The sequence below is a fragment of the Echeneis naucrates genome, chromosome 16 (genome assembly GCF_900963305.1).
Source record: "Echeneis naucrates chromosome 16, fEcheNa1.1, whole genome shotgun sequence".
NCBI lineage: Eukaryota > Metazoa > Chordata > Actinopteri > Carangiformes > Echeneidae > Echeneis > Echeneis naucrates.
The window spans coordinates 6,800,470-6,821,336 of record NC_042526.1 but is presented as its reverse complement, the minus strand read 5'-3'; the positions used below and the strand labels follow the sequence as shown (position 1 = coordinate 6,821,336).

The following is a 20,867-nucleotide window of genomic DNA, read 5'->3' as shown; positions in this document are numbered from 1 at the left end:
CTACAAGCATAGGATAGCTTGTTCTGGAGAAGAATTTCACATTTGTCACTTTTCTATAAGCAGCTCATGCCTCCTCTTCTTGGGTGCTCTAGGTATATGACAAACAGAGTACATTAAACACCAATGCTATTATCACTTCTGTCATACCTCTGTTAATAGACCATGCATTTGCTGCATTTTAAATGTCACATTAATGCAATCCAGCCCATTAAAACTCTAAAATAAAATAAAATTATTTTTGCACCACCTATTCTGTCCTTTCCACCATTAAAGCCTTGAAGTCTTCTATCTCACTTTGCATGTGTGCTCTTCTTCCAATGAATTCATCTCTCCTTTGCTCTGCATTCCTGTAGGGGAAGGGCTGCATGCAAAGACATGCCATTGCTTTCTGCACACACAGCCTGGTCAAACAAAGAGGAGAGGAGGAAAGCAAAGGAGAAAGATCAGCACGAACAGTGAGGTACAGTAAATCAAGAGCAGGAGACCTAAAAAGTAATTTTCCGTTTAACGACAACAACTGCAGAGTGGTGGCTTCAGACAATGCTCATCTGTCTGATTGCACTGCTAATCCAATCAAAAAAATAAATAAAAAAATCAAGTATGCGTGCATTATGAAATGTTTGTTGGCAGTGGAGTGATTTCACCAAAGAGTTTGTAACAAGGCAGATTGGAAGAGTGGCCAAGTGTGTTTGAAAGACAGAAGGCCGTGTTCAGAGTGGTTTATGATGGAGGGAAGAGAGGGCTTTAGCAAGACAGTACACAGGAGATGAGAAATACCAGACATACATCCAGACATTGATAAATCACCTTCACCATGGATATTACACTAAGCACTACCACGTCAGCAGGAATGGGCCAGAATGTAACACGATGAGTGCAGCAGGGATGAAATGGGAGAAGACATTGAACAAGGAGGAAGGAAGTGACAGCATGGTAGCAGTTGAGATTAGTTAATAGAGAGGGGTGAGCAGAGGGCGCCGGAGTGGCAGGGAAGTGAAAAACAGAACAGAAAGAGAGGGTGGATGAGAGAAATAACTGAAGTTTAGACGAGGAATGGGGAGAGAAAGAGTTTGGCTCAGTGTGTTGGGTTGTCACAGCATGCTCTGGCCCTCTATTACACTCCTCCTCCCTACATTCCATAACTGGGGAGAGTCTCTATCCCATAATTCACCACCTGGGTAGACAAACACCTGTCTGTCAAGTGTAAGAGCAAACACGCAAACACACACACACACACACACACAGACAATGAGAAAAGAACCTAGGAGCCCTGTGGCTCAGTTGCAAGGTCAGGCGTGACACACTACCCAATGTACTCACGTGACAAGGTCACACATTAGTATTCAAGGTGGAGGAGAAACAGGTGAGGTAGCTGACATAGTTTGCAACATGTTGCAGCACAGTTCATTGTGCAGCCATAATGTGGGTCTGTCCTCAGGCCTAAAGGTAACAACGGTAATGACAATGAGGCTGTCTGTCTTCTTAATGGCAGCAGGTGAGCGGGTAGGTCACGTCATGGTCAATGTCATGAGATTCGCCACAAGGCAAACTGACTGAGACGTAGCGACGGCATGCAAAACTGGGTGCAGGGTGCACTGTGTACCTGCTGTATAACGACAGATATTATGTTATCTTGTAACCGTCGCTGCAAGGAAATATTGAGTACAGCTCACATATTCAAAAGTGTCAGTTCTTGAACTTCTTGTAACTGAAGGCGTGTGTACCTGTGTACTTGGCTGTAGGAAAGCTTCCTCAGGCTACAAGTCTTCCCAGAAATGTAATCAAATTAAAAAAAAAAAAAAAAAAAGGAAAAGAATGTGGCTTTTCCTTGTGAGAAAACGATAACCTCGGTACAGAGGCTTGGACACACACACTGTTAAATCTCAGATAACATTCAGAACATTTCCGAACCAAACCAAAACATTACCCAAAAGATTACAGCTCCAGTGCAAGACAACAGTGCGTAGCATGGTTTGGCTGTAGTTGTGGGCAGGTGTGAAATGAACATACTTTGTGAACTCTCACACACACACACACACACACACACACACATATGGATAAGGTGTGAAAGCAACACTGCCACCTGCTGGATAAATATGGAGGTGTGTGGAGCTTTCACATCAAGTAGGTGAAGTTAAATAGATGTTAGCCTGTTTTTTGGGGTTTTTTTTTTGGGGGGGGGGGGAAGCTGAGAAGATAAGCATGAGCTTCATTACCATTTGGACTTCCCACCCATGAAAAACAGCCTCTGAGTGCAGACATTGTCTGAAACTTACACAACCTCACAGCTTGATTTGAGTTTTTCCATTCCAGCATTGGTAATAAGTGTGTGGATGTTCTGTGTGTGTAAGTCTGGAAGTGTGCGCGTTTTCTGTGACACTTGAAACCAAACCAGACTGGACTGAAACTGCAGAGACTAACATCCTTTGACGACTCCAAAACCTAACAAGCTACTTTCCACTACTGCTGGTTAAAAGAAAGGAACAGGGAGAAAAAGTGGGACAGATTTCAATAAAAGGTGGCAAGTTTTGGGCACGAAAGAGGGAGGGGTGTGACGTAAATGAGCGGTGAGGGTGAGAGCTGTGGTCACACATATGCTACTGTTTGCTCTGGAGCATAAGAAGCAGCCTCTGTGTGGTAGAGAGTGAGGTGGAGGGAGGGCTGGAGAGAGGAGACCGACCATCAATGAATACAGGGATATGGATAGATGGAGGATGCAAGGTGGAGGTAGCAGGAAAAGGGTTGTGGTGGCGCCCATGTATGCACAGGATGTGTGTATATGGGGCAGAGCATGCTGGGATAGGCTGTAGGTCTTCAAGGAAAGAACAGTGCTCTCTTTTTATTGTACAGCTGTTCATCAGTGAATGATTTAACCCTTTGATGGAGAACAACACATTCTCACTCAGACATTACAACAGCTCAAATCAGATTCAACTAACATTCCTGCAAAATAGATGGTGGCAGCAGTTAAGCTGCAAAGTCGACTAGTGGGATCTATAGGAAATGGGAATGAACACAGAGACGGGCGAGGGTCATGCATCGAGTTTGGGTGTTTCTCTGTTTCCTGCTCCTGTGGCTGTGCAGTCCCGCCCCGATCCAGCTCATTTACTCCTAAGTGAGGGCGTTTTTCAAAACTTTCTGGCCAATGCATATATATACTATAGATAAAACGCACAAATATAGTGACCAAACAGTCCTGCAACTTAAAAATTTAAAGTAAATGGCACTGAAATATATAAGATTACAGTTAGAATGAGTGACTGACTGATATCTACAAACAGACATGAAATGAGAAACTATTTGAAAAATGTTTAAAATTGTACAACACAAAAACAGATATGCCACAGAGTGACTGTGAAGCCACCTCATCAGCAGAGGGGATAACCATTTAAAAACCAGCCAATAAGATCAACACTTCCCTGTCACATTGTATTAGTCTCATCCACTCATTAACACACACCAGTCTCTTTCTACGTATATTACATAAACTGGGCTGCGAGGCTGCATTGGCCAATGAAATAAAAGAAAAACAACAAACAGCCACAAGAGATGAAAGGAGGTTTGGGTGACTCCAGTTCGCAGATCAGCAGACACCAAGCACAGCTCCATCACACTGCTTGGCATGCGAGCCAACGCTGGACTGATTTTTTATTTTGCTGCAGCTAATGCCCCATTTGCTCTTTAACCCTGATTACTCGGAACGAACCAACCATGTTTAAAACAGGGAGAGCTTAGGTGGCTATTTTTTTCAAAGATCTCAGTACCATACTTGCCAGACAAAAAGTAGGTTGGGTTTTTTTTTTTTTTTATTTTTATTTCAATTTAAAACTTTATTTCAAATCTGTGTTTGAGCATTTCATCATTAAGGTTTGCAGTAAGGTTTTGTTCACCTTTTTGTAATCAACAAGGGGGAATGGTCAGATTGAATTTACACAATTGACAAAGTCATGAAATCAAATATTTATATTGCTAACTGTTATTTTTTGGAGATATGGAAGATCATTTTAAAAGGCCTGAAAGCTAAAATTTAAACTTTAAAGAGAAACACTGAATAAATTGATTATCTTAGTATATGTTAAAGGGGAAAAGTGAGACAGGAAACTGGATAATGAAGTAACAATAAGGAAAATGGGAGAACATGCTTAAGTAAAAGTTGATTGAAAAATTGATGGAAAGTAGTTTTCAGTTGTTCCTTGAGTTAATAAAATTGTTCCTTGTGTGTGAAACCTTAAATATTCTCCTCATCTCCTGTCTTTGCCTTCCTCCTTTATTGGATTTCCTCTGAATCATCAGGTCAGGTAATGACGTAGGATTCTTAGAAAACATAGATGTCCCTGCACTGTGTCATGTGTTTCTAACTCTGTTCTCCACAAATGTGTGTGCGCAAACATTACGCATCCATCAGTGCAAGTGCGTTTCTTACGGTAGCTGCTATCTCAGGGGACTATCACTGGAGAAGTCACAGCAGTAGAAGGTCTGAAAGTCTTTCTGAGTCAGGCACAGCCCACTCACACAAATCTACTGCTTATCACAACAACCGCATGGTGAAACACAGAGGACAAGGACATTTTCAAACAGGGGTACAGACAGTGCCTTCGTGACACACACACACACACATCTGAGTGGTGCTGTTTAAACATCATGTCTGAGTACACAGCGCACTGGGAGCTTTGATTTAAAAAAAAAAAAAAAAACAAAAACAAAACTGAGACTGTCCCCAACCAGAAAATGTAGAATTGACTCAGGTCAGCTCTTCAAACGGATGATGACGGAGGATCAGTTCATGAAGTCTATGTCCTTTCTATTCAAGCACTAGCATTAAAAATAGCTGGGGCCTTTTGGAGCGGGGTTTTCATGTTCTCTCCGTGCTTCTGTGGGTTTCCTCCAAGTGCTCCGGTTTCCTTCCACCATCCAGAGACATGCACATTTAGGTGACTCTAAATCTTCTGTAGGTTTGAATGTGAGTGGTTGTTTGTCTCTGTCTATCTCTGTGCGTTGGCCCTGCGATGGACTGGTGACCTGTCCAGGGTGTACCTGGATTGGCTCCAGCACCTCCCGCGAAAAGAACGGGGGGGAAGGAAAGAATGACCGGATTAATGAACAGGCAAGATCGTTCCACCGTCTGAAAGCAGAGGAAACTCTGGTTCATTGTGTGAGGTTGATTAACAATGGCAGTGGACGAAGGCGTAGGAAGTGGTCACACCCAGGATTGAGAAGATTGGGCAAAGAGGTGAAGAGAGTCATGTCACTGAAGGAGGCAAACAAATGAACAAATGAAACTGCAAGCAGGTGGAAAATATGAGCAGATCACTTCTACATGTAGGAAGATCTGGCAAGTGCAAATCACCTCTAATCGGCTTAGAGTTTACCTTGGTTGATGTGTATGTGTGAAGCAAGAAGCATGATCTCAGAGCCCAGAGAGAAAGTCTGATCTCTCAAAAGGAAAGAAGTGGGGGTTAATTTCACTGCCAGTGTTGGCTCTATCCAGCTATATCATCAACAGCAGCAGCTTTGGCCCCAAACGACAGCAGCTCACTAACAGGGCGTAGAGATCATCAGCCCACAGCAGGTTCAGTAACCCAGAGCCCTGACAGCACAAAGGCTGGGAGACAACATGCTCCACCCAAAGACTTGTTTTCCGGTAATTAACTCTGACAGCATATCATGTAAGGATGCTAGTTAATATCAGTCTCTGGGGCTGAATCAGGAGGAAAAACACACAATGTGTACGTGTTTGGCAAAGAACAAAAGCAGCAAGGTGTTGTTATTTAAGACACAATGACATTGTCATGCGTTTCTGTGTCATGGCCAGAACAGAGGGGAGGAAAGGGCGTACTGGGGAGTTGGACAGCTTGGAGACAAAGAGAAAAGGCAAATGTTATGGAAAGTCCTGGCTGAAGTCATGCATGTTTTGCTCTTTAAGGGCATCGCAGAGATGACAGTGAAACCACAGTGAAGCCCTGCCCTTTGTCAGAGCCTGGTGCAGGGGAAACATCAGAACATCTGGTGTCAGTCAGCCCGAGAGAGAAGGGATACACAAACAAAATCTGTGAAGCTATAGAAGTGTTCAAAAAAAAAAACCAAACAAACAACAACAACGGCAATATTTGCTTAAAAAAATAAAACCCATCCTCATCTAACATATGCTACCACACAATACATAAGCCTGTTGTCTACAGATGGTGTGTCAATGAGCAAGGGAAGGAAGTGGGCGGACGCAGCTGCTACCAGTGTCAGAATGGGAAAATAAAAGTGAGATGGGTAGAAAAGAGCCACAGGAGAGGTCAAATCAATAGTCTTTAGCGCAGAGAGAGTAGGGAGGTGTGCGCCCTTTTACCGTAGAATGTACCACATCCTACAGTAAAAGATGAGCTGTGGCGGGAACAATTTAACCTGATCTTTTTATGAGCAGATGAAATCAGTGGCAGTCAACACTCTGAAGGTAAGTGAGTGAGTTTGAGAGTGTGTGTGTGTGTGTGTGTGTGTGTGTGTGTGTGTGTGTGCACGCGTGTGTGTCTCTTTGACGGGATTCAAGGGTAAACAAGTCTTTGATTGGCTGGATGTAGAGGAGTAGGTGGTACATGAGCTTATGCAGTGACATCATCTCTCCTTGAGGGGGATGGGAAGGTTTGTCGGGCAGTGAGCACATCTGTCTGGAAAACAAAAGACTTCAACAACATATATATCTCTATAATAGGCTGCCATAGAAGAGACGACTCTGTATAATACAAAAGGGCATTTAAGGTTTGTCCTCGTTTGGCCAGCAGCCTTAGAGCTCTGGAAGTGAAAGTAATAAACAATATGAACATCACCTCAGAACACGCCAGCGTCAGCACTCTGCAGCATCCTCTCCTCTCCAGCACAGCTACTCTCTGATGAAATATAATGTCAAGAGGAGGGAGCTTAACGTCTGTGTGAACGCCAGTGATGCACACATTTGAACATGACGCAAGTGCACTCCAGCTGTGCTTTTGAGGTGCAAAATTCAACAAGCTGTACAAGCTATGATTGCATTTCTGCAGTCTATTTTTAAGTTTCCTTGTCTTCCTTTCTTCTCCATCCTCGGTAACAGCACCATGTCAGATGGTAGATAATTGAAACAAATGAAGGGGCACGGCTGCCAAAGGCACTGCAGCACATAGGCAATTACACAGCTATGCAGGCAAGTGTGTGCGAGTGTGAGAGAGTGAATGAGAGAGAGTGTATGTTTTCGTTTGAGACAGAGAGAAAATAAGGAAGGCGTACCTATCCACCGCCACCGCCACCTTCTCTGTTCAATTAAACTGCGCCAGACTGCCCCGCCCTCTCACACTTGCTTGGGATAAACAGGAAGTGAGGCGCCCACGCACTTCCTGTCTCCCTTCAAACTGGCCTCTTGTTCCCAGAGGCAGCACAAAAAAAATTACTGACTCCTGCAACAATTACTATAACCCATTTGCCACCTTTACACCCCGCACAAAGCCACTGGGCCTGCTGTTTTGGTGGTGAATTCTGTCTAAACTATTTCCTGCCAGCTGATCAACCGACAAACGGAGACCCACACAATGCAGTCATTATTCACTTGCCAATTGGGCCACCAAGCAGCTGAAATTAGTTTTTCCATGCCTAGGGCACCTGCTGCCACACACAGACAACTCTTACTCTCCACTACTCATAATATTTGTCTGAACAGCACAGATTACCAGTGTGTTACTCGACATCCTCTGAGTTCCTTCTCTTCATATGTTTCCCTTCATTATGTTTTATAATTGGAGGATTTTAGCTTTGAAAAACCTGAAATATGTATTTTGGTTTAAAAAAAAAAAAAAAAAAGGCTGGAAAAAGTTGCTGCGTTTTTCTAATTAAGTCTACGTGTGTGTGTGTGTGTGCTGACCATGTGAATCTAAATGTGGAGGTGAGGTTATTGCAAGGCCATCTTTTTCTTTCTCCTGAGCCAGCAGTGCACGGCTGCTCCTCAAAACACACACACACAAAAATACCGACTGTCTGTATTATGCAACCGGCCCCATGTGTGAGGTCTGCCCTCTGCAGTGACTGGACTTGAGAACAGGTGAAAGTAGAGAAGGACAATCGAGTCAAGACTGACAGACTTCCTACATGGAAGTATGTCACCAGCACTGCTTTCCATCTCAGTCCAATGCAGCACATGTCCCGAACGAAGAAAATTATTTAAGATCAATACAGAGGTGAGCCTGCAGATTACACACAATCCTACTGGTTGATTTTGGACTGCACACATTTGTGTAACTCGGGTGCTTGGGTGGAGTGGTGAATGATAATCACATGTTCAATACATAATCAATAATAAACACTATAACTGACTATAGTGAATCAATATTTTGCAAATATTGATATTATCCTTGCACACATACTTAGGAAACACTTCATCAAACCATCAAACCTTCATTTAAAAATGAAAAAGGCTGATCCTGCTGTTTAGTTGGACATCTAAGCATTTTTCTCCAGCCAGAATCACAAGGCAGCTCAATTATACAGTACAAGCACCAAAGGAGCTAATCCCATCCAATTCCTCCAGGCAAAGCTTTTAATAGATAATAATTCCATGATATTTCCATGCAATAAAGAAACTTTGGCTTGATTTATTTATTTATTTATTTTCCAATGACTGACTCAATTCAGCTCCATCTGAGTGTCAGGCAGCTACGCCAAGACGGAGTCTGGTGGGTCGTGGGGCTGGAAGTGTGGGGTTTGTTGGTTGGAGAATGGCGTACTTGTTGAGCTTCACATCTCCGCTCTGTGGAGGCAGCCAGGCCTGCCAAAGATAGCCTAATCAGAGACACATGGCCGCTTCTGCTAATACAACACACACACACACTATGACAGTACACTCAGAGCCATTGTTCCGCACTACACATTATAAAATTCATTCCATTATCCACCAAGAGTAAACAAACACACACACGCAGGCGTTTGTCATGTGACGAAGCCTCTAGGTCTGCTTGTGCCTAATGTCTAGCAACACATCAACAACAATACATCACAGTAGAGAAACATTAAACTTCACAACGGGGAGAGGAAATTAGATTTTCCATTTCGTGCTACCCTTGTGTGCGGGGAAATGAAGGCCACAAATTAAAACCTTTGACTTTGCTGCTGGGCAGAAGCAAACTAACAAACTAAAAAAGACAGGGGGCACAACTGGCTGAAGAAGAATAACAATGTTACCCAGGATTCATCACCAGCTGTAGTAGTTGCTTAAGGACCAAGTGTTGGAGGAACCCCCAGACAATTGATCCTGTGCATATCTCAGAGAAAGCATTTACACATGACAATCTACATACGTAGAGAAACTGAGAGGATCGTAAGACAACTTTCGATAATGTCACGAGGCTGACAGCCAAAACCAAGAAGGTCAAACTACCATGATCACCCACTTTTTCTTTTTCTTTTTAAATCAAAATAAAATTCAGCTTCACTAAGAAAAACTGTTTGCTGCTTGTTCAAAGTGAGAAGGCCAAACCTGCAAGATATTCACTTTAAGAACGAAGGATTTTTTTTCTATACTGATACTGAGCCACTGACACTTCAGTCCCATCCTGAACAGTTATACTGACCCTGAACAAACATTAAACAATATTATTCTCTCTTCCACTGCCAGAGAGCCTCTTCAAGGTCAAACCTACAAACACACAGAACACACAGGAATAATAGATATAGAGATCTATATCGCTCTTAATTTAACATTTAAGTCAGACTGCTTGACAACTGCTTGAGAACTATTTTGGGTGAAATGTACAATTCTTTCTTTTTTTTTTACATGCCCAGAGTTTGATGAAAAGATCAAATCTGGAGCCAGGAGTCGGTTAAGTGAACAAAAAGACGGAAACTGTGGAGAAACAGCAAGGGTGGTTCTGTCCAACAGTAAAACAATCTACTGATACATTGACATTTTTACCCTTGAGATTTATTGCTGTTTGCTTAGCTAAAGTAGCTAATATAGCCAGGAGAAAATACTTCTGATATTGATCAGAATTCAAAATTCAATAGTCAAGCTTCAGTTCAGCTATTGATTCAATCTGTATTCTGTCTCTCTTCACACTTCGCAAACGTATAAAACACAAAGACTTTGTGTTTTGTGTTTCCGACTGTACAAAAAGTCGAGTTCAATTCCATTTTATTTTACGTCATGTAAGGGCAGGCCTTTCAATTGCTCCATTGTACACAGCGTGACAGACATTAGAGCTGACGCTGTTTGAAGCAGCGCTGGCAGCCAGTTTCTGCTCCACACAATGCAACTGTTGAAAGCTGGAACACCGGAGCCCAGGTCAGTGGGGACCTGTTCGGATGGGTGTGCCTCCAAACACACACATCAATCAAGTCATAACTTCACTGCCAGGCTGTCTGATTGGCTGACGGAGGAGCAGAGGGATGTGAAATGCTAAAAATAGACGTGACAGCCCATTTTGCCTTAATGAGTCCATAAGATGCAGTCGAGGTCCCACCCCTGCCTTGATCGTGAACAAATGTCTTTCACAAGGCTTCTGTATGTATTTCACCAACAGTATATAACACATGTGCAGCCTCACAGACACAGACACACACACACACACACAGACAAGAACAGGCTGTTATTCATACTAAAAGCAGCAGTGAAGTGTAAACAAAGTTCTGAATCACAGTGAGGCCTAATCTAATCCAGCTGTGCTGTGTGTGTCTGTGCTGGAGCTACAATTTTATCCTCACCATCAAAACGCTCTTTGGAGAACTGGAAAGTTATATTTAGGCTTTATACAGCAGTTAAAGCAGGCTCAGGCTGGCTAACCCCACGGGGAACAAGATCCTTTCTGCTCCAGCTGCCAGGGAGTCATACCTAAATCATCTCAGTCCTTCTCTCAAGCACAATAACCAGCTATATTTATGCCAGGAAGTCATCAGATTTGAAAACTAACGGCACTCGTACACAACTGTGCCAAATCTATCACCAGGGAGCCAAACAGAAAGTAAATTCTGAAAAAAGGAGAGCAAAATCTCTCTGTTCAATGCTCTGCAAACAACAGTTTAAAAAAAAAACAAAAAAACAAAAAACTCTCCTCTGTCAGGGAACACTGTGTCCAAACAAACAACGCTGCAGAGCCAAAGGGGGCACACAGGAGGATGAGAGGAAAAGTAGCTTCCTCTGGCTGCATGCCCTTTCATTCAAACCAGTCTTTACCTAGCCACCTAAACAAACCCCGTAACCAGCGACGACTAACACGCCTCCCCTTCGGTCAGCTATAGGAGGCTGGCTATGTGCCATCACTGTGCTTCTGTCCTCAGCTACATACCCGTCTCCTCCTCCCCTCCCACAAGTCAAGACACCCTGAGTGTCTGACTACAGCAGAATCTCTGCCTGCTACAGCAGCACTGTCCTCAAATGTCTCCTCTATTCCGCAGCAAAATAACAGACGGAGTGAATACACAGGAGACGGGGGGCTCGGGGGGCAGACGGAGAAGTTAGTGAAAGTCAGACATTATATATACACTGAAGAATGCTGAAAAGCAGAGCATGATGCCAACAACAACAACAGAAGTACAGAGGGAAAGGTCAAGAAGGGAAATTAGTGACTTGGTTAACTACCTATAGAAGAAGCAGTCGCAGCACACCAGAACCCCCATCAAGACGGTGGTGAAGCAGAGCCGGGGTGATGAGGCTGCAACCCACAGCACCCTGTCCTCCCTTTCACCTGCAAGTTCGGCTATGGGTGCACAAAGACGGAAGCTCCCAGCTCCAGCATAGCACCTTGTTTAACAATATGTCGGCTCCAACGGCCTTGGACTTGAATGCAGGTCATGCAGGACAGACGGACAGATGCGCATGCGTTGGCCGAACGCACTTTCAAAATAACAACAAATCATTCACAAAACCAGACACACTTCTCTGAGCACGTTTCTCTTTCTCTCTCCCTTCCAACTACTGCAACTGACTGCCTCACTTTCACACTCTTGTCCTCTCTCTCCCTCCCTACCTCCTCTCTCCCCCTCTCTCTCTCTCTCTCTCTCTCTCTCTCTCTCTCTCTCTCTCTCTCTCTCCCTCTCTCCCTCCCTCCCTACCTCCTTCTCTCTCCCCCTCTCTTTCACTTGCTGGCTTCCACTTGAAAGGCGGGAAGATTAGCTTGGCAAACAGAGTCCCATAAACAAACTGCTGACTGCTGGGCAGCACAGGGTGGACTGCAGGGGAGTTAGAGATAGAAATGGACAGAGATACGGAAGGAGTGAGAGGGAGCGGGAGAAGGTGGAAACAATCCCTGGGTGGTAGCAATCTCTGCCATCTATATACATCCTAAACATGTCTAAACATCCCATCTCCACCCACAATTAAAAAAAACAAACAAACAAACACATTCTCTATGTGCTGAATGTGATTCAGAGTCAAACCCTCAGTCAGATGTCAGATAAAAAGACACAAGTTGACAGCCCAATCCCCTTTTCCACCTCAGTAACCGAGTTGCTAACAGTAGATGGCAAACTATCAGCTCTTATGTCAACACAGAGGGAAGCAAGCACGCAAGTATACATTGCTGAACAGGATGTACAGTATTTTGTCCATGTATACAATAACCATGACTCTTCATTCACACAAATGATGCAGAGGTAGCGCAGAGGCAAGCCCCCAGGAAGCGAGCCAATCACTGCAGAAAACTCTGGCTATGCTGTGGGCAAATAAGGTGAAGGACACTGATTGAGTAATGGCCCCTTGTCATAGCTCTCCCCCTCTTTCCTGTGTAGCTCAATGGGGGTAATCACTTTCTTTCAGTCACTTCCTTCCCCACAGATCAAAACACACAGACAGACACACACACTTCTCAAAAGGACTGCAGCGGTCAGGTGGAGGAATGTGCGTAATGCTGTAATCGGAGGCAGCCGGACACGACAGACCACAACACAGGATTAAGCGACCATGAGAAAAAAGGCAGCTGCTGTATCCTGAGGCTTTAAGTCAAACAGGCCAACTACGCTCAACTGCTCCTCACAGACAACAAATGACTGCAGTATGCAGAGAAAAAGACAGAGAAAACAGAGGCTGAGACGCCAGTCACCTTCAGAGGTTGTAAGTTATGTAACAACCAGAGGGGGACGCTTCTGCTCTTATTCTGTCAGCTACTCATCAAAGGAACCCTGAACAGCGAGACGAGTTTAACAGCAACCAGAGGTAAAGAATATTTCATCACTTCAGCTCTAAAATTCACTCAGCACCATGAGAAAACACTGAAGCCCCCACCCTCAGCTATATCTTTGTTTTTCAGGGTTTTTTCCCCCCAGCAAAGCACTTTTACATCCAATGACGTCATTCCTCCTCCTCCTCCCTGGAGATCTGTCACCAGGAGCTGCACCTAGCAGGCCTCCTCTTCCACTGTTTAATTACTTCATCCTTCTCACCTGCACACACATACACAGACGTGATTATATGCTTCCTTGCCCTTTGGATGAAAGGGGATAGTATTGTGCATACATACAATCAGAAAGGCCAGAAGAGTGATAACAATCTTTTTTCACATTTCCAGCAGTGTGATGTGGCTGTTGGGCACTCATTGGCTTCCTTTGTGCTTTCAGTACCCTACAGTCAGGATGTGGGCTTTGTGTGTACCACATACAGCGGAAAGCCATGTGCCATATCATGAAGAGAAGCGGAAAAGGAGTGCCTGAGGAAAAAATATGAGCAATGAAAGTGCCATTAAATCAGCTGTCACTTTCAACAATATAAGACAGCTTTTATGGGTGAGTGTCTGTGTGTCCACTTCCTGAAACTTTTGGATCTTATCATGAAATACGGCCAGACAATAAAAGCAAGACATCCGGTCTCAGGGACGCATGGGATGAATGTGAGAAAGCTGTGTGACTGGGTTGCTGGATGGCACAAAGACAAAGGACACTTTTTTCTTTTTTTTTTTTTGTATAAACATGTGACTCTAAGAGAAAGAGGGGGAGAGCCCGAACCACCGGGCAGGGGAAGACCTGACTCGTGACCAGGTTTGAAACACAGGGATGTGAATAGAGGCCGTTAAAAATCATGTCAATGGGAAAGTGGGTTAGAGGGATGCACATCATTCACACTGACAACACACACAAAGTTGCTAGGTGATGCGACCTCGAGGAAGGAGTATCTCAAGAGGGGAGGCAAAACAAAAGAGAAGAGACCACCCCCCCACCTTAAAGCGGGACAGACAGGTTTCTCCCGATTGTCCTGAACGGACTGAACTCCACGTGGGTGAAGAAATCAGGGCACTCATTGGAGAAAATGACCAAACACGATCAGCCATAATATGAAGATAATGGGAGTTCAAGGGGAGGGACTTTTGACCTGCAGCCATTCACAATAAGAAGCAAGCAAAAGAAAAAAAAAAAAAAAGTTCACAATTCCGTGACTGCATTATTTAGCCTGAAGAGCAACACAAAGATGACCACGCCATCTGTGTGAACATGATACTGCTAACGCTGCAACAACGGAGAAAGTCTCCTAAAGCCACATTTCAGGGTTGATGTAAGATATTAAAGAAATGCTATAAAGTGCAATAAAGAGACGGCAAAGTTGCAGCGTAAGCCTCAGTGGAAATACGACAGAGAAAGGATTGATTTGTGAGCCAAGGCGTTATTAAAAACATCTTCCGCTGCTCCTCTTCCTCATCATATGGACAACATTGATAAGTTACCGCTGCGGACGCCACACCAGCCTCTTACCGATTTAACGTGTAGGATCCGTTCCGTTTAAACCTCATCCTGGACGACAGGAAGCGAATAAAGAAATCCAGAATTGACGGCGTTTCAGCTTTTCCAGACGCACCTCGAAACAAACTAACCCCGCCGCGTCTCCGTCTCTGCAGAGCAAACAGCCGCGGAATAACACGGAGTTGCTGTTTGCGGTCCTCCCTCGCTCCTCCAACACCTTTCTCTCTCTATCTTTTCCGTGGTTTCTCCCCAGACCTCCCTCCTCCTCCTCCTCCTCCCCCCCCGGTCCCCTCTCCGTGTAGTTTCCGTGGGGCAGGCTCAGCGGGTCTTCGGGCCGGGGGCGTTTGGATTAAACATAAAGAAAGACCGGATCGTGTGCGAGTCGGGGGCGACGCAGCTTGGAGGGAAATTTGGGCGATTTTAAGCCGAAGTCTGGTGGAGTGTGGCTCGGCTTTGTGTCTGTCCTCAGCCCCGCTGACGCAAACCACCGCGTTTTTTTTACTCCCCTTTAAAAAAAAAAAACAACACACTCCTATGAAACTTGAACCTTTTCCTCCAATATGTCTCTTTCCTATCTCCATTCAAACAACTCCATTCGGAGTCAAAAATGAAGAAAAAGGCTGTTGAGCGGACATAAAAAGCATTTTTTAAAAAGGAAATTCAATTTTGCAAATCGCCCTTTTATGAAAATGGTTATCAATGCCAGCCAGGCTCCCCCTCTCCATTCACGGTCCTACAGAGACTCTCATGTTACAGCTTTTCCTTTCTGGATAGCTATATTTACACATACACACACATTTGTGTTGCTCCATAGGCTGAACACAAACCAGACTCCTGCAGCCCAACACAACTCCCGTCAGCGCCTGAAGGGTGAGGCAGATTTAAGGCTAAGAATAGGGCCGAGGATCCATTAATGCCATTTAAATCTAAGTATCCTCTTCAAGTGTCTCTTTCTCATGGAGACACACACAAATAAACACACATGTATGCCATTTTATCACACGGGAAGCTGGTAAAGCAGACTTGAGCTCAGAAGCAGAGTTAAAGCCTATTTTAATCGATGCGATAAAGTTTGCATTTCACTGTTGTAGATATTCTTAAAAGATAGTTTAACAAGAATCAATGGCCATAAAATTGTACTTTAAAGTCAGCTGCCCAATAAGGTTGATAAATATTGGAGTCATTCTGCTGCAGCTTGGGGCGTAGTGAGTGATATTAATAATATGGAGTATTTTCAGCATCCTCTCAGGCAAACTGTTAAAACTGACATGAAATGAGTTGCATGAATGTTAAAATGTGGGAAAATGCCAGGTTGGATAACTCAAAGTGACACTTAGGTGACATTGGCATGACTTTACAATGATGAAGTGTGATCTTTATCACTGCGCACAGTTGTCTCCCTCCAGCTAACCTCAAGTGTTTACACATGCCCCAGGGCAACAATGGCTCACTGCCCCTGCTAGATGATCTTTACAACACTGCATATGTGTGTGTGTGTGTGTGTGTGAACACAACAGCAGCTAACAGTGAGCCAAAGCTGTTGTTTTGTCAAGCTTGGATTAAAAAAAAAGGATTGGGGAGTAGAAAAGACGGATGGATCAAGAGAAAAGAAGAGGAGAAATGTGCAGCGAAGAGGGTCAGACCACAAAGAATGGAAAATGGAAAGACCAGATGTTCTCTTCTTATAGCCAGTTGAAGAACCTTTAGGAAGGGGAAGCAGACATGGAAGGAGGGTCCCATTCGGGATTTAAATCCAGGACAATATTTGTGGTTACATGAACTTTGTCATAATTACAAGACACCCAAAATTAAATCTTTGGAACATCTATTAAAAAAGACTAACCCTAACCCTTTAAATGTCATAGAGGCCAAAAACAAAAAAATAAACAAAAAACAAACAAACAAAAAAAAAAGCCACATAGTTGAAAAGTAAAAAGCTTTTATAAAAAGCTTCAAAACTTTGTATCATCTCCATCATAAGAAAAAAAAAAACATTTTTCACTGGAGGACAAACTCAGCTCATTTTAGAACAAATATCGAATATGGTACCCAAAACTGACAACAAAATGAAATGTCTAATTAAGTTATGTGTCTTTGTCTTCAGGGACCGAAATGGAGGAAAGCAGAAAATGATGAATCCAGCAAGTGGCACATTTAAGAAGATTCAGGATTATTCAGCATTACATCATGGGAGTGTAGTGCAGTGTGTGTGTGTGTGTGTGTGTGTGTGTGTGTGTGTGTGTGTATGTGTATGTGTATGTCTGCAAGATTCCTCTACTCCCACAAAAGCACTCAGGGTTGGTTTCAATGTCTCCAAGCTCGTTTATTACAATAAGAGAAGCCTGGCACCAGAACTGCTGATCAATCGCACTGTTGCTGCTGCTGCTGCTGCTGCTGCTGCAGAGTTACACAACAGCCACTGGAGGGAGGAGGAGGAAGACCATAGAAGGGGGAGCGGAGGGTTAAAAAAGACAGTGGGACTCTTGAAAGTATGGGACAGGGATGTACGGGGACTTGAGTAAAAAAAAAAAGAAGAAAAAAGATGATGATAAAAAAGGAAGCATGGGCATGGTTGAAAGGAAAGAGCATGATACTGCAGACAACAGAGGCACAATTGGCCGGCACTTTATTGATGCACCCAAAACAAATCCCCCCACTTTTTCTCCCTCCCCCATTTCAATCTCAATCCATTCCTTGTTCCTGCACTTATTCATGTCCAACACCTTAACTACCCTTGATGTTATTGCCCCCTTTGCAGTCCCTTCATTAAGCTAATTTGAGGTTTCTTCCTTTTTCTATTCAAGCCTCTTCTTCCATGCATACCTCCCTTTGCGTAGCGAGTCCCTGTTTTTCCTCCCTCTTGTGTGTATGCATCACAGTCCCTCCCTGCATTCCTACTCTTGGTGCTTGCTGTGTAAGAATGATGTGGATGTTAAGTGTGTCCATGCATACTAATGGCCTCAGTGTACGATGCCAAAGGAGATAGCTGCAGATTTTCTGATATTAATTATAAAATAAAAATACCAAATGGACTCGTCTCTTTTCACAGGGAGGCTTCCAGAAAACAGTCATCACTGGCTGCGGTGCGTTCCTGGCCCCTTCACTCTTACACAAGCTTTCCAGGAACACATAGCATGGCGTCAAATGCTGGACCGCAGCGCACAGTCACACACAAATGAGCACACACACAAACACACTCTGCTGTGGCTCCAGCAACTGGAGTGACCGTATGAGAGAAGATGCCAGCTTTAGAAAGACCATGTCACTGAATGAGCCTAGTTCCTCAGTACAGACAGAGGTGATACTGACAGAAAATGCTAATTTATTCTCTGCTCACACACATTAATAAATATACAAACTGTTGTTTATGACCCCCTCCAAAAAAGAGTTGACTCTTATGAAACTGCTCACATGTGTATTACGCAATTTAATGTACATAGGAATTTGCTGCCAAGAACCAAGCACCGTTTTTCTCTCTCACACAAGTGGGTGCACCCTAAATATGTTTCAGCAAACAAACACACACACTGAGCACAGTTAAAGATTTATGTGAACTGGAACCAGACCAAGGGGCGCAGTATAAAAGGACCTATATATACAGTCAGGCAGGGCGACGCCAGGAGTCCGTCAGTCTGTCTGTGTAGTCCACCTGTCTGATACAGCCTGGTCTATAGTCAGAGGACACCACTAGAACTCACCTTTTACACTTTGTCCAGCCCTATAGGCCTCTGCTTCCTGCCACCAAAAAGCTGAGTGACCCTCATATAACATCGGTCTGTGTGCCCATAAGTTGCGTGTTAAGTCAATAGAACAAAATGACAGTGATGTTGACATTTTCTCAAATGTTGCCTGGATGCCCCTCAAAGCAAATGTTATGTCTGAGTATTTCTGGGCTCTGCATTCAATCTGTGTTATCTTTCTATGTCTGGACAGCTTGGGTTTCAGTTCAAATTCCACTTGATAGAGGAAATGAAATGCAACCTTACCCATGCAATGATCACTGCTAAGGCATTTTGAGAATGTGAAGCTTGAGGCCAGCTTTCTAAAACCATTAGCCTATAAAAGGAAAATCTCCTTTTTCCTCTCAATGTTTTCACACATTTTCATAGTCACTCAGTTCATGTCCCATCGGGCTGACATGCTTAGCCTTTTAATGGAGTCACTGATCAGCAGGCAAGTGTTTTGATAACCACATAAATTGCTAAAATGTCCCAGATTCACTCTTTTCAGCTGATTTTCTTGGACTTCTACTGTTGTAAACATATTATCGATACATTATGGCTTGTTACTCAAAGTTATCTGAAAATATCATGGACATTTTCGCAATTTACTGACTTCATTTATATTTTTTGTAGGATGTATGTTGGCTGAGTTTATAGTCCACATTTTAAAAAGGCAGAATATAGGCATAGAGTTTCACAGGCATATCTGGTGATGTGGAGGTGCTCTTTGAAACATTTAAATTTTATGTGTAAATGACGTGTGTAATGTGTCACAATCTCACTTTTTTGCCTCTTCTAAGACAAATTTATTTTTAACTAAATCATTTACAAGTTCAAGCTGGTGTTGGAGTCATGAGTAGACACTGCTTCATTTTCAGGACTCATACCTCAGGGAAAGTGCACCACAAACATGGTGACTGCTAGGCATTGTGGTACTATGATGCCACCTACTGTCGAAAGGAAAGAAATACACCACATCAGTGGAGTGAGACGCCTCCACCTCCTCTGGGGCTGATATGCTCAGTGAGTTGTGCTGACGCTGAGGAGCAGTGATGAAAGACAGGCAGCAGGCAGGTTGTTCAAAGATCCTCAGCCAGAGGTGGAGGCAGTCCCTGCTGACTGGTATGCAGGACGATATTGCTGGCTCGGGAATAAAGGCTTTGCACCAGCGATAGAGGGAAGAAGTGGGGACAGAAGACTGAAAAATAAGATGAGGGAAGGAAGGAGATGGAAAAGCTGCACTGATGCCTTCCTGGCGTCTGATATTGCTGGTATGTGACAGACACTGAGGGTGTGCAATGAACATAAGGAAGAAAGGTAACGAACCTATTGGCACAAGTTGTTAGCAGCCAATAAGAAAACTTAGAGGAGAGAATAAGAGGTCTGAAGGACACAGAAAAGATTTATCCTCGAAACATAGCTTCAGTGAGAAAACTAAATGTTGAAGATGGATTTGGGAGCTAACTTAAACTGAAGATAAAAGAATGGGACAGACACAAACCAGCAGTGTTTCTCTGGTGCTGAATGACTGCAGCGTCCAACCAAGAATAAATTATGATTTGAACATCCAAACATAACCTCGGTTTTGAAGAAAAAGAAGGTGAATTATTTTTAAAAAATAAATATTTGACAAATAAATGAGCATGCTTCAGCATAGAGAAGAACAGAACTATTGATTCCATGTATGCCTCTTGCCACTGGTAGACTGGCATTGTGGTTTAATACTGCAGCCGCCTGATACAGTCATGTGATACTGGACTGGAGAGCACAAACAGAGCCCGGTGCACACTGGGAAGACCTGCAAGCCATGATTATGCAACAAGATCTGATTTCATGCTCATTGGATCTCTATTTCTCGCTCTTCTTACCCCATTTCTCTTACTCTTATTCTTTTTCTTTTACGCTTTCTACTTATATCTCCTCTTTACCAGTTTACACCCTTTTTAATTGCTTCCAATATCTCAACCCTCATAACACACAAACACGCACCTACTCAAAAAGCTGCGTACACACCACTCTCTTTCTTAGAAAATTGCAAACTCGAAACATTTCAAAATCAATGTAACTGACCACACAAAGTTAACTAACTGCTGACAGGTACACTATTTTTGTTGAGTGGCGAGATGTGAACTTAAATTGTGCTGCCATCTTGTGGGATTGTGAAAGAAGACAGTCAAATTCTGTTCCCTGAAATTCAACTGTCAGTTCTTTCTGGACTCAAGCTAATGTTGTTCTGAGGCTGCAATGTGCAGCGGATTTCACACAAAAGAAACACAATTCCCCAATTGTGGCTACAATTTTCTTACTACTGAGATAGAAAGAGTAGCCGCTTAGAGACAGACGGAAGAGAGAAATGATGATGGGCAACCTGCTTGACTTTGATTAAGATGGTTTGAAAAATACAACTGAAAGGTGGTGAGGAGCACAGGCTAAGAGCGGAGGGATGGGAAAAAAATTGTAAAATTGGCACACAGTTATGAA

General features: G+C 43.5%; 1 protein-coding gene across 3 annotated transcripts in view; it reads right to left on the bottom strand.

Annotated features, from left to right (window-relative positions):
* Nucleotides 1–20,867, bottom strand: part of mob2a (MOB kinase activator 2a) — a 55,925-nt gene that overhangs the window by 18,746 nt on the left and 16,312 nt on the right. Inside the window, exon 1 of one of the 3 annotated variants that reach the window (XM_029523161.1) lies at nucleotides 14,677–14,823. The exons of 1 other annotated variant lie outside the window; for it this stretch is intronic. In XM_029523161.1, the coding sequence (XP_029379021.1) occupies nucleotides 14,677–14,714 (38 nt within the window). In that variant the 5' untranslated portion in view covers nucleotides 14,715–14,823. Of the gene's footprint in view, nucleotides 1–11,578; nucleotides 11,874–14,676; nucleotides 14,824–20,867 lie in introns of those variants that run through there. One more of the 3 variants, XM_029523162.1, reaches the window with a different exon arrangement.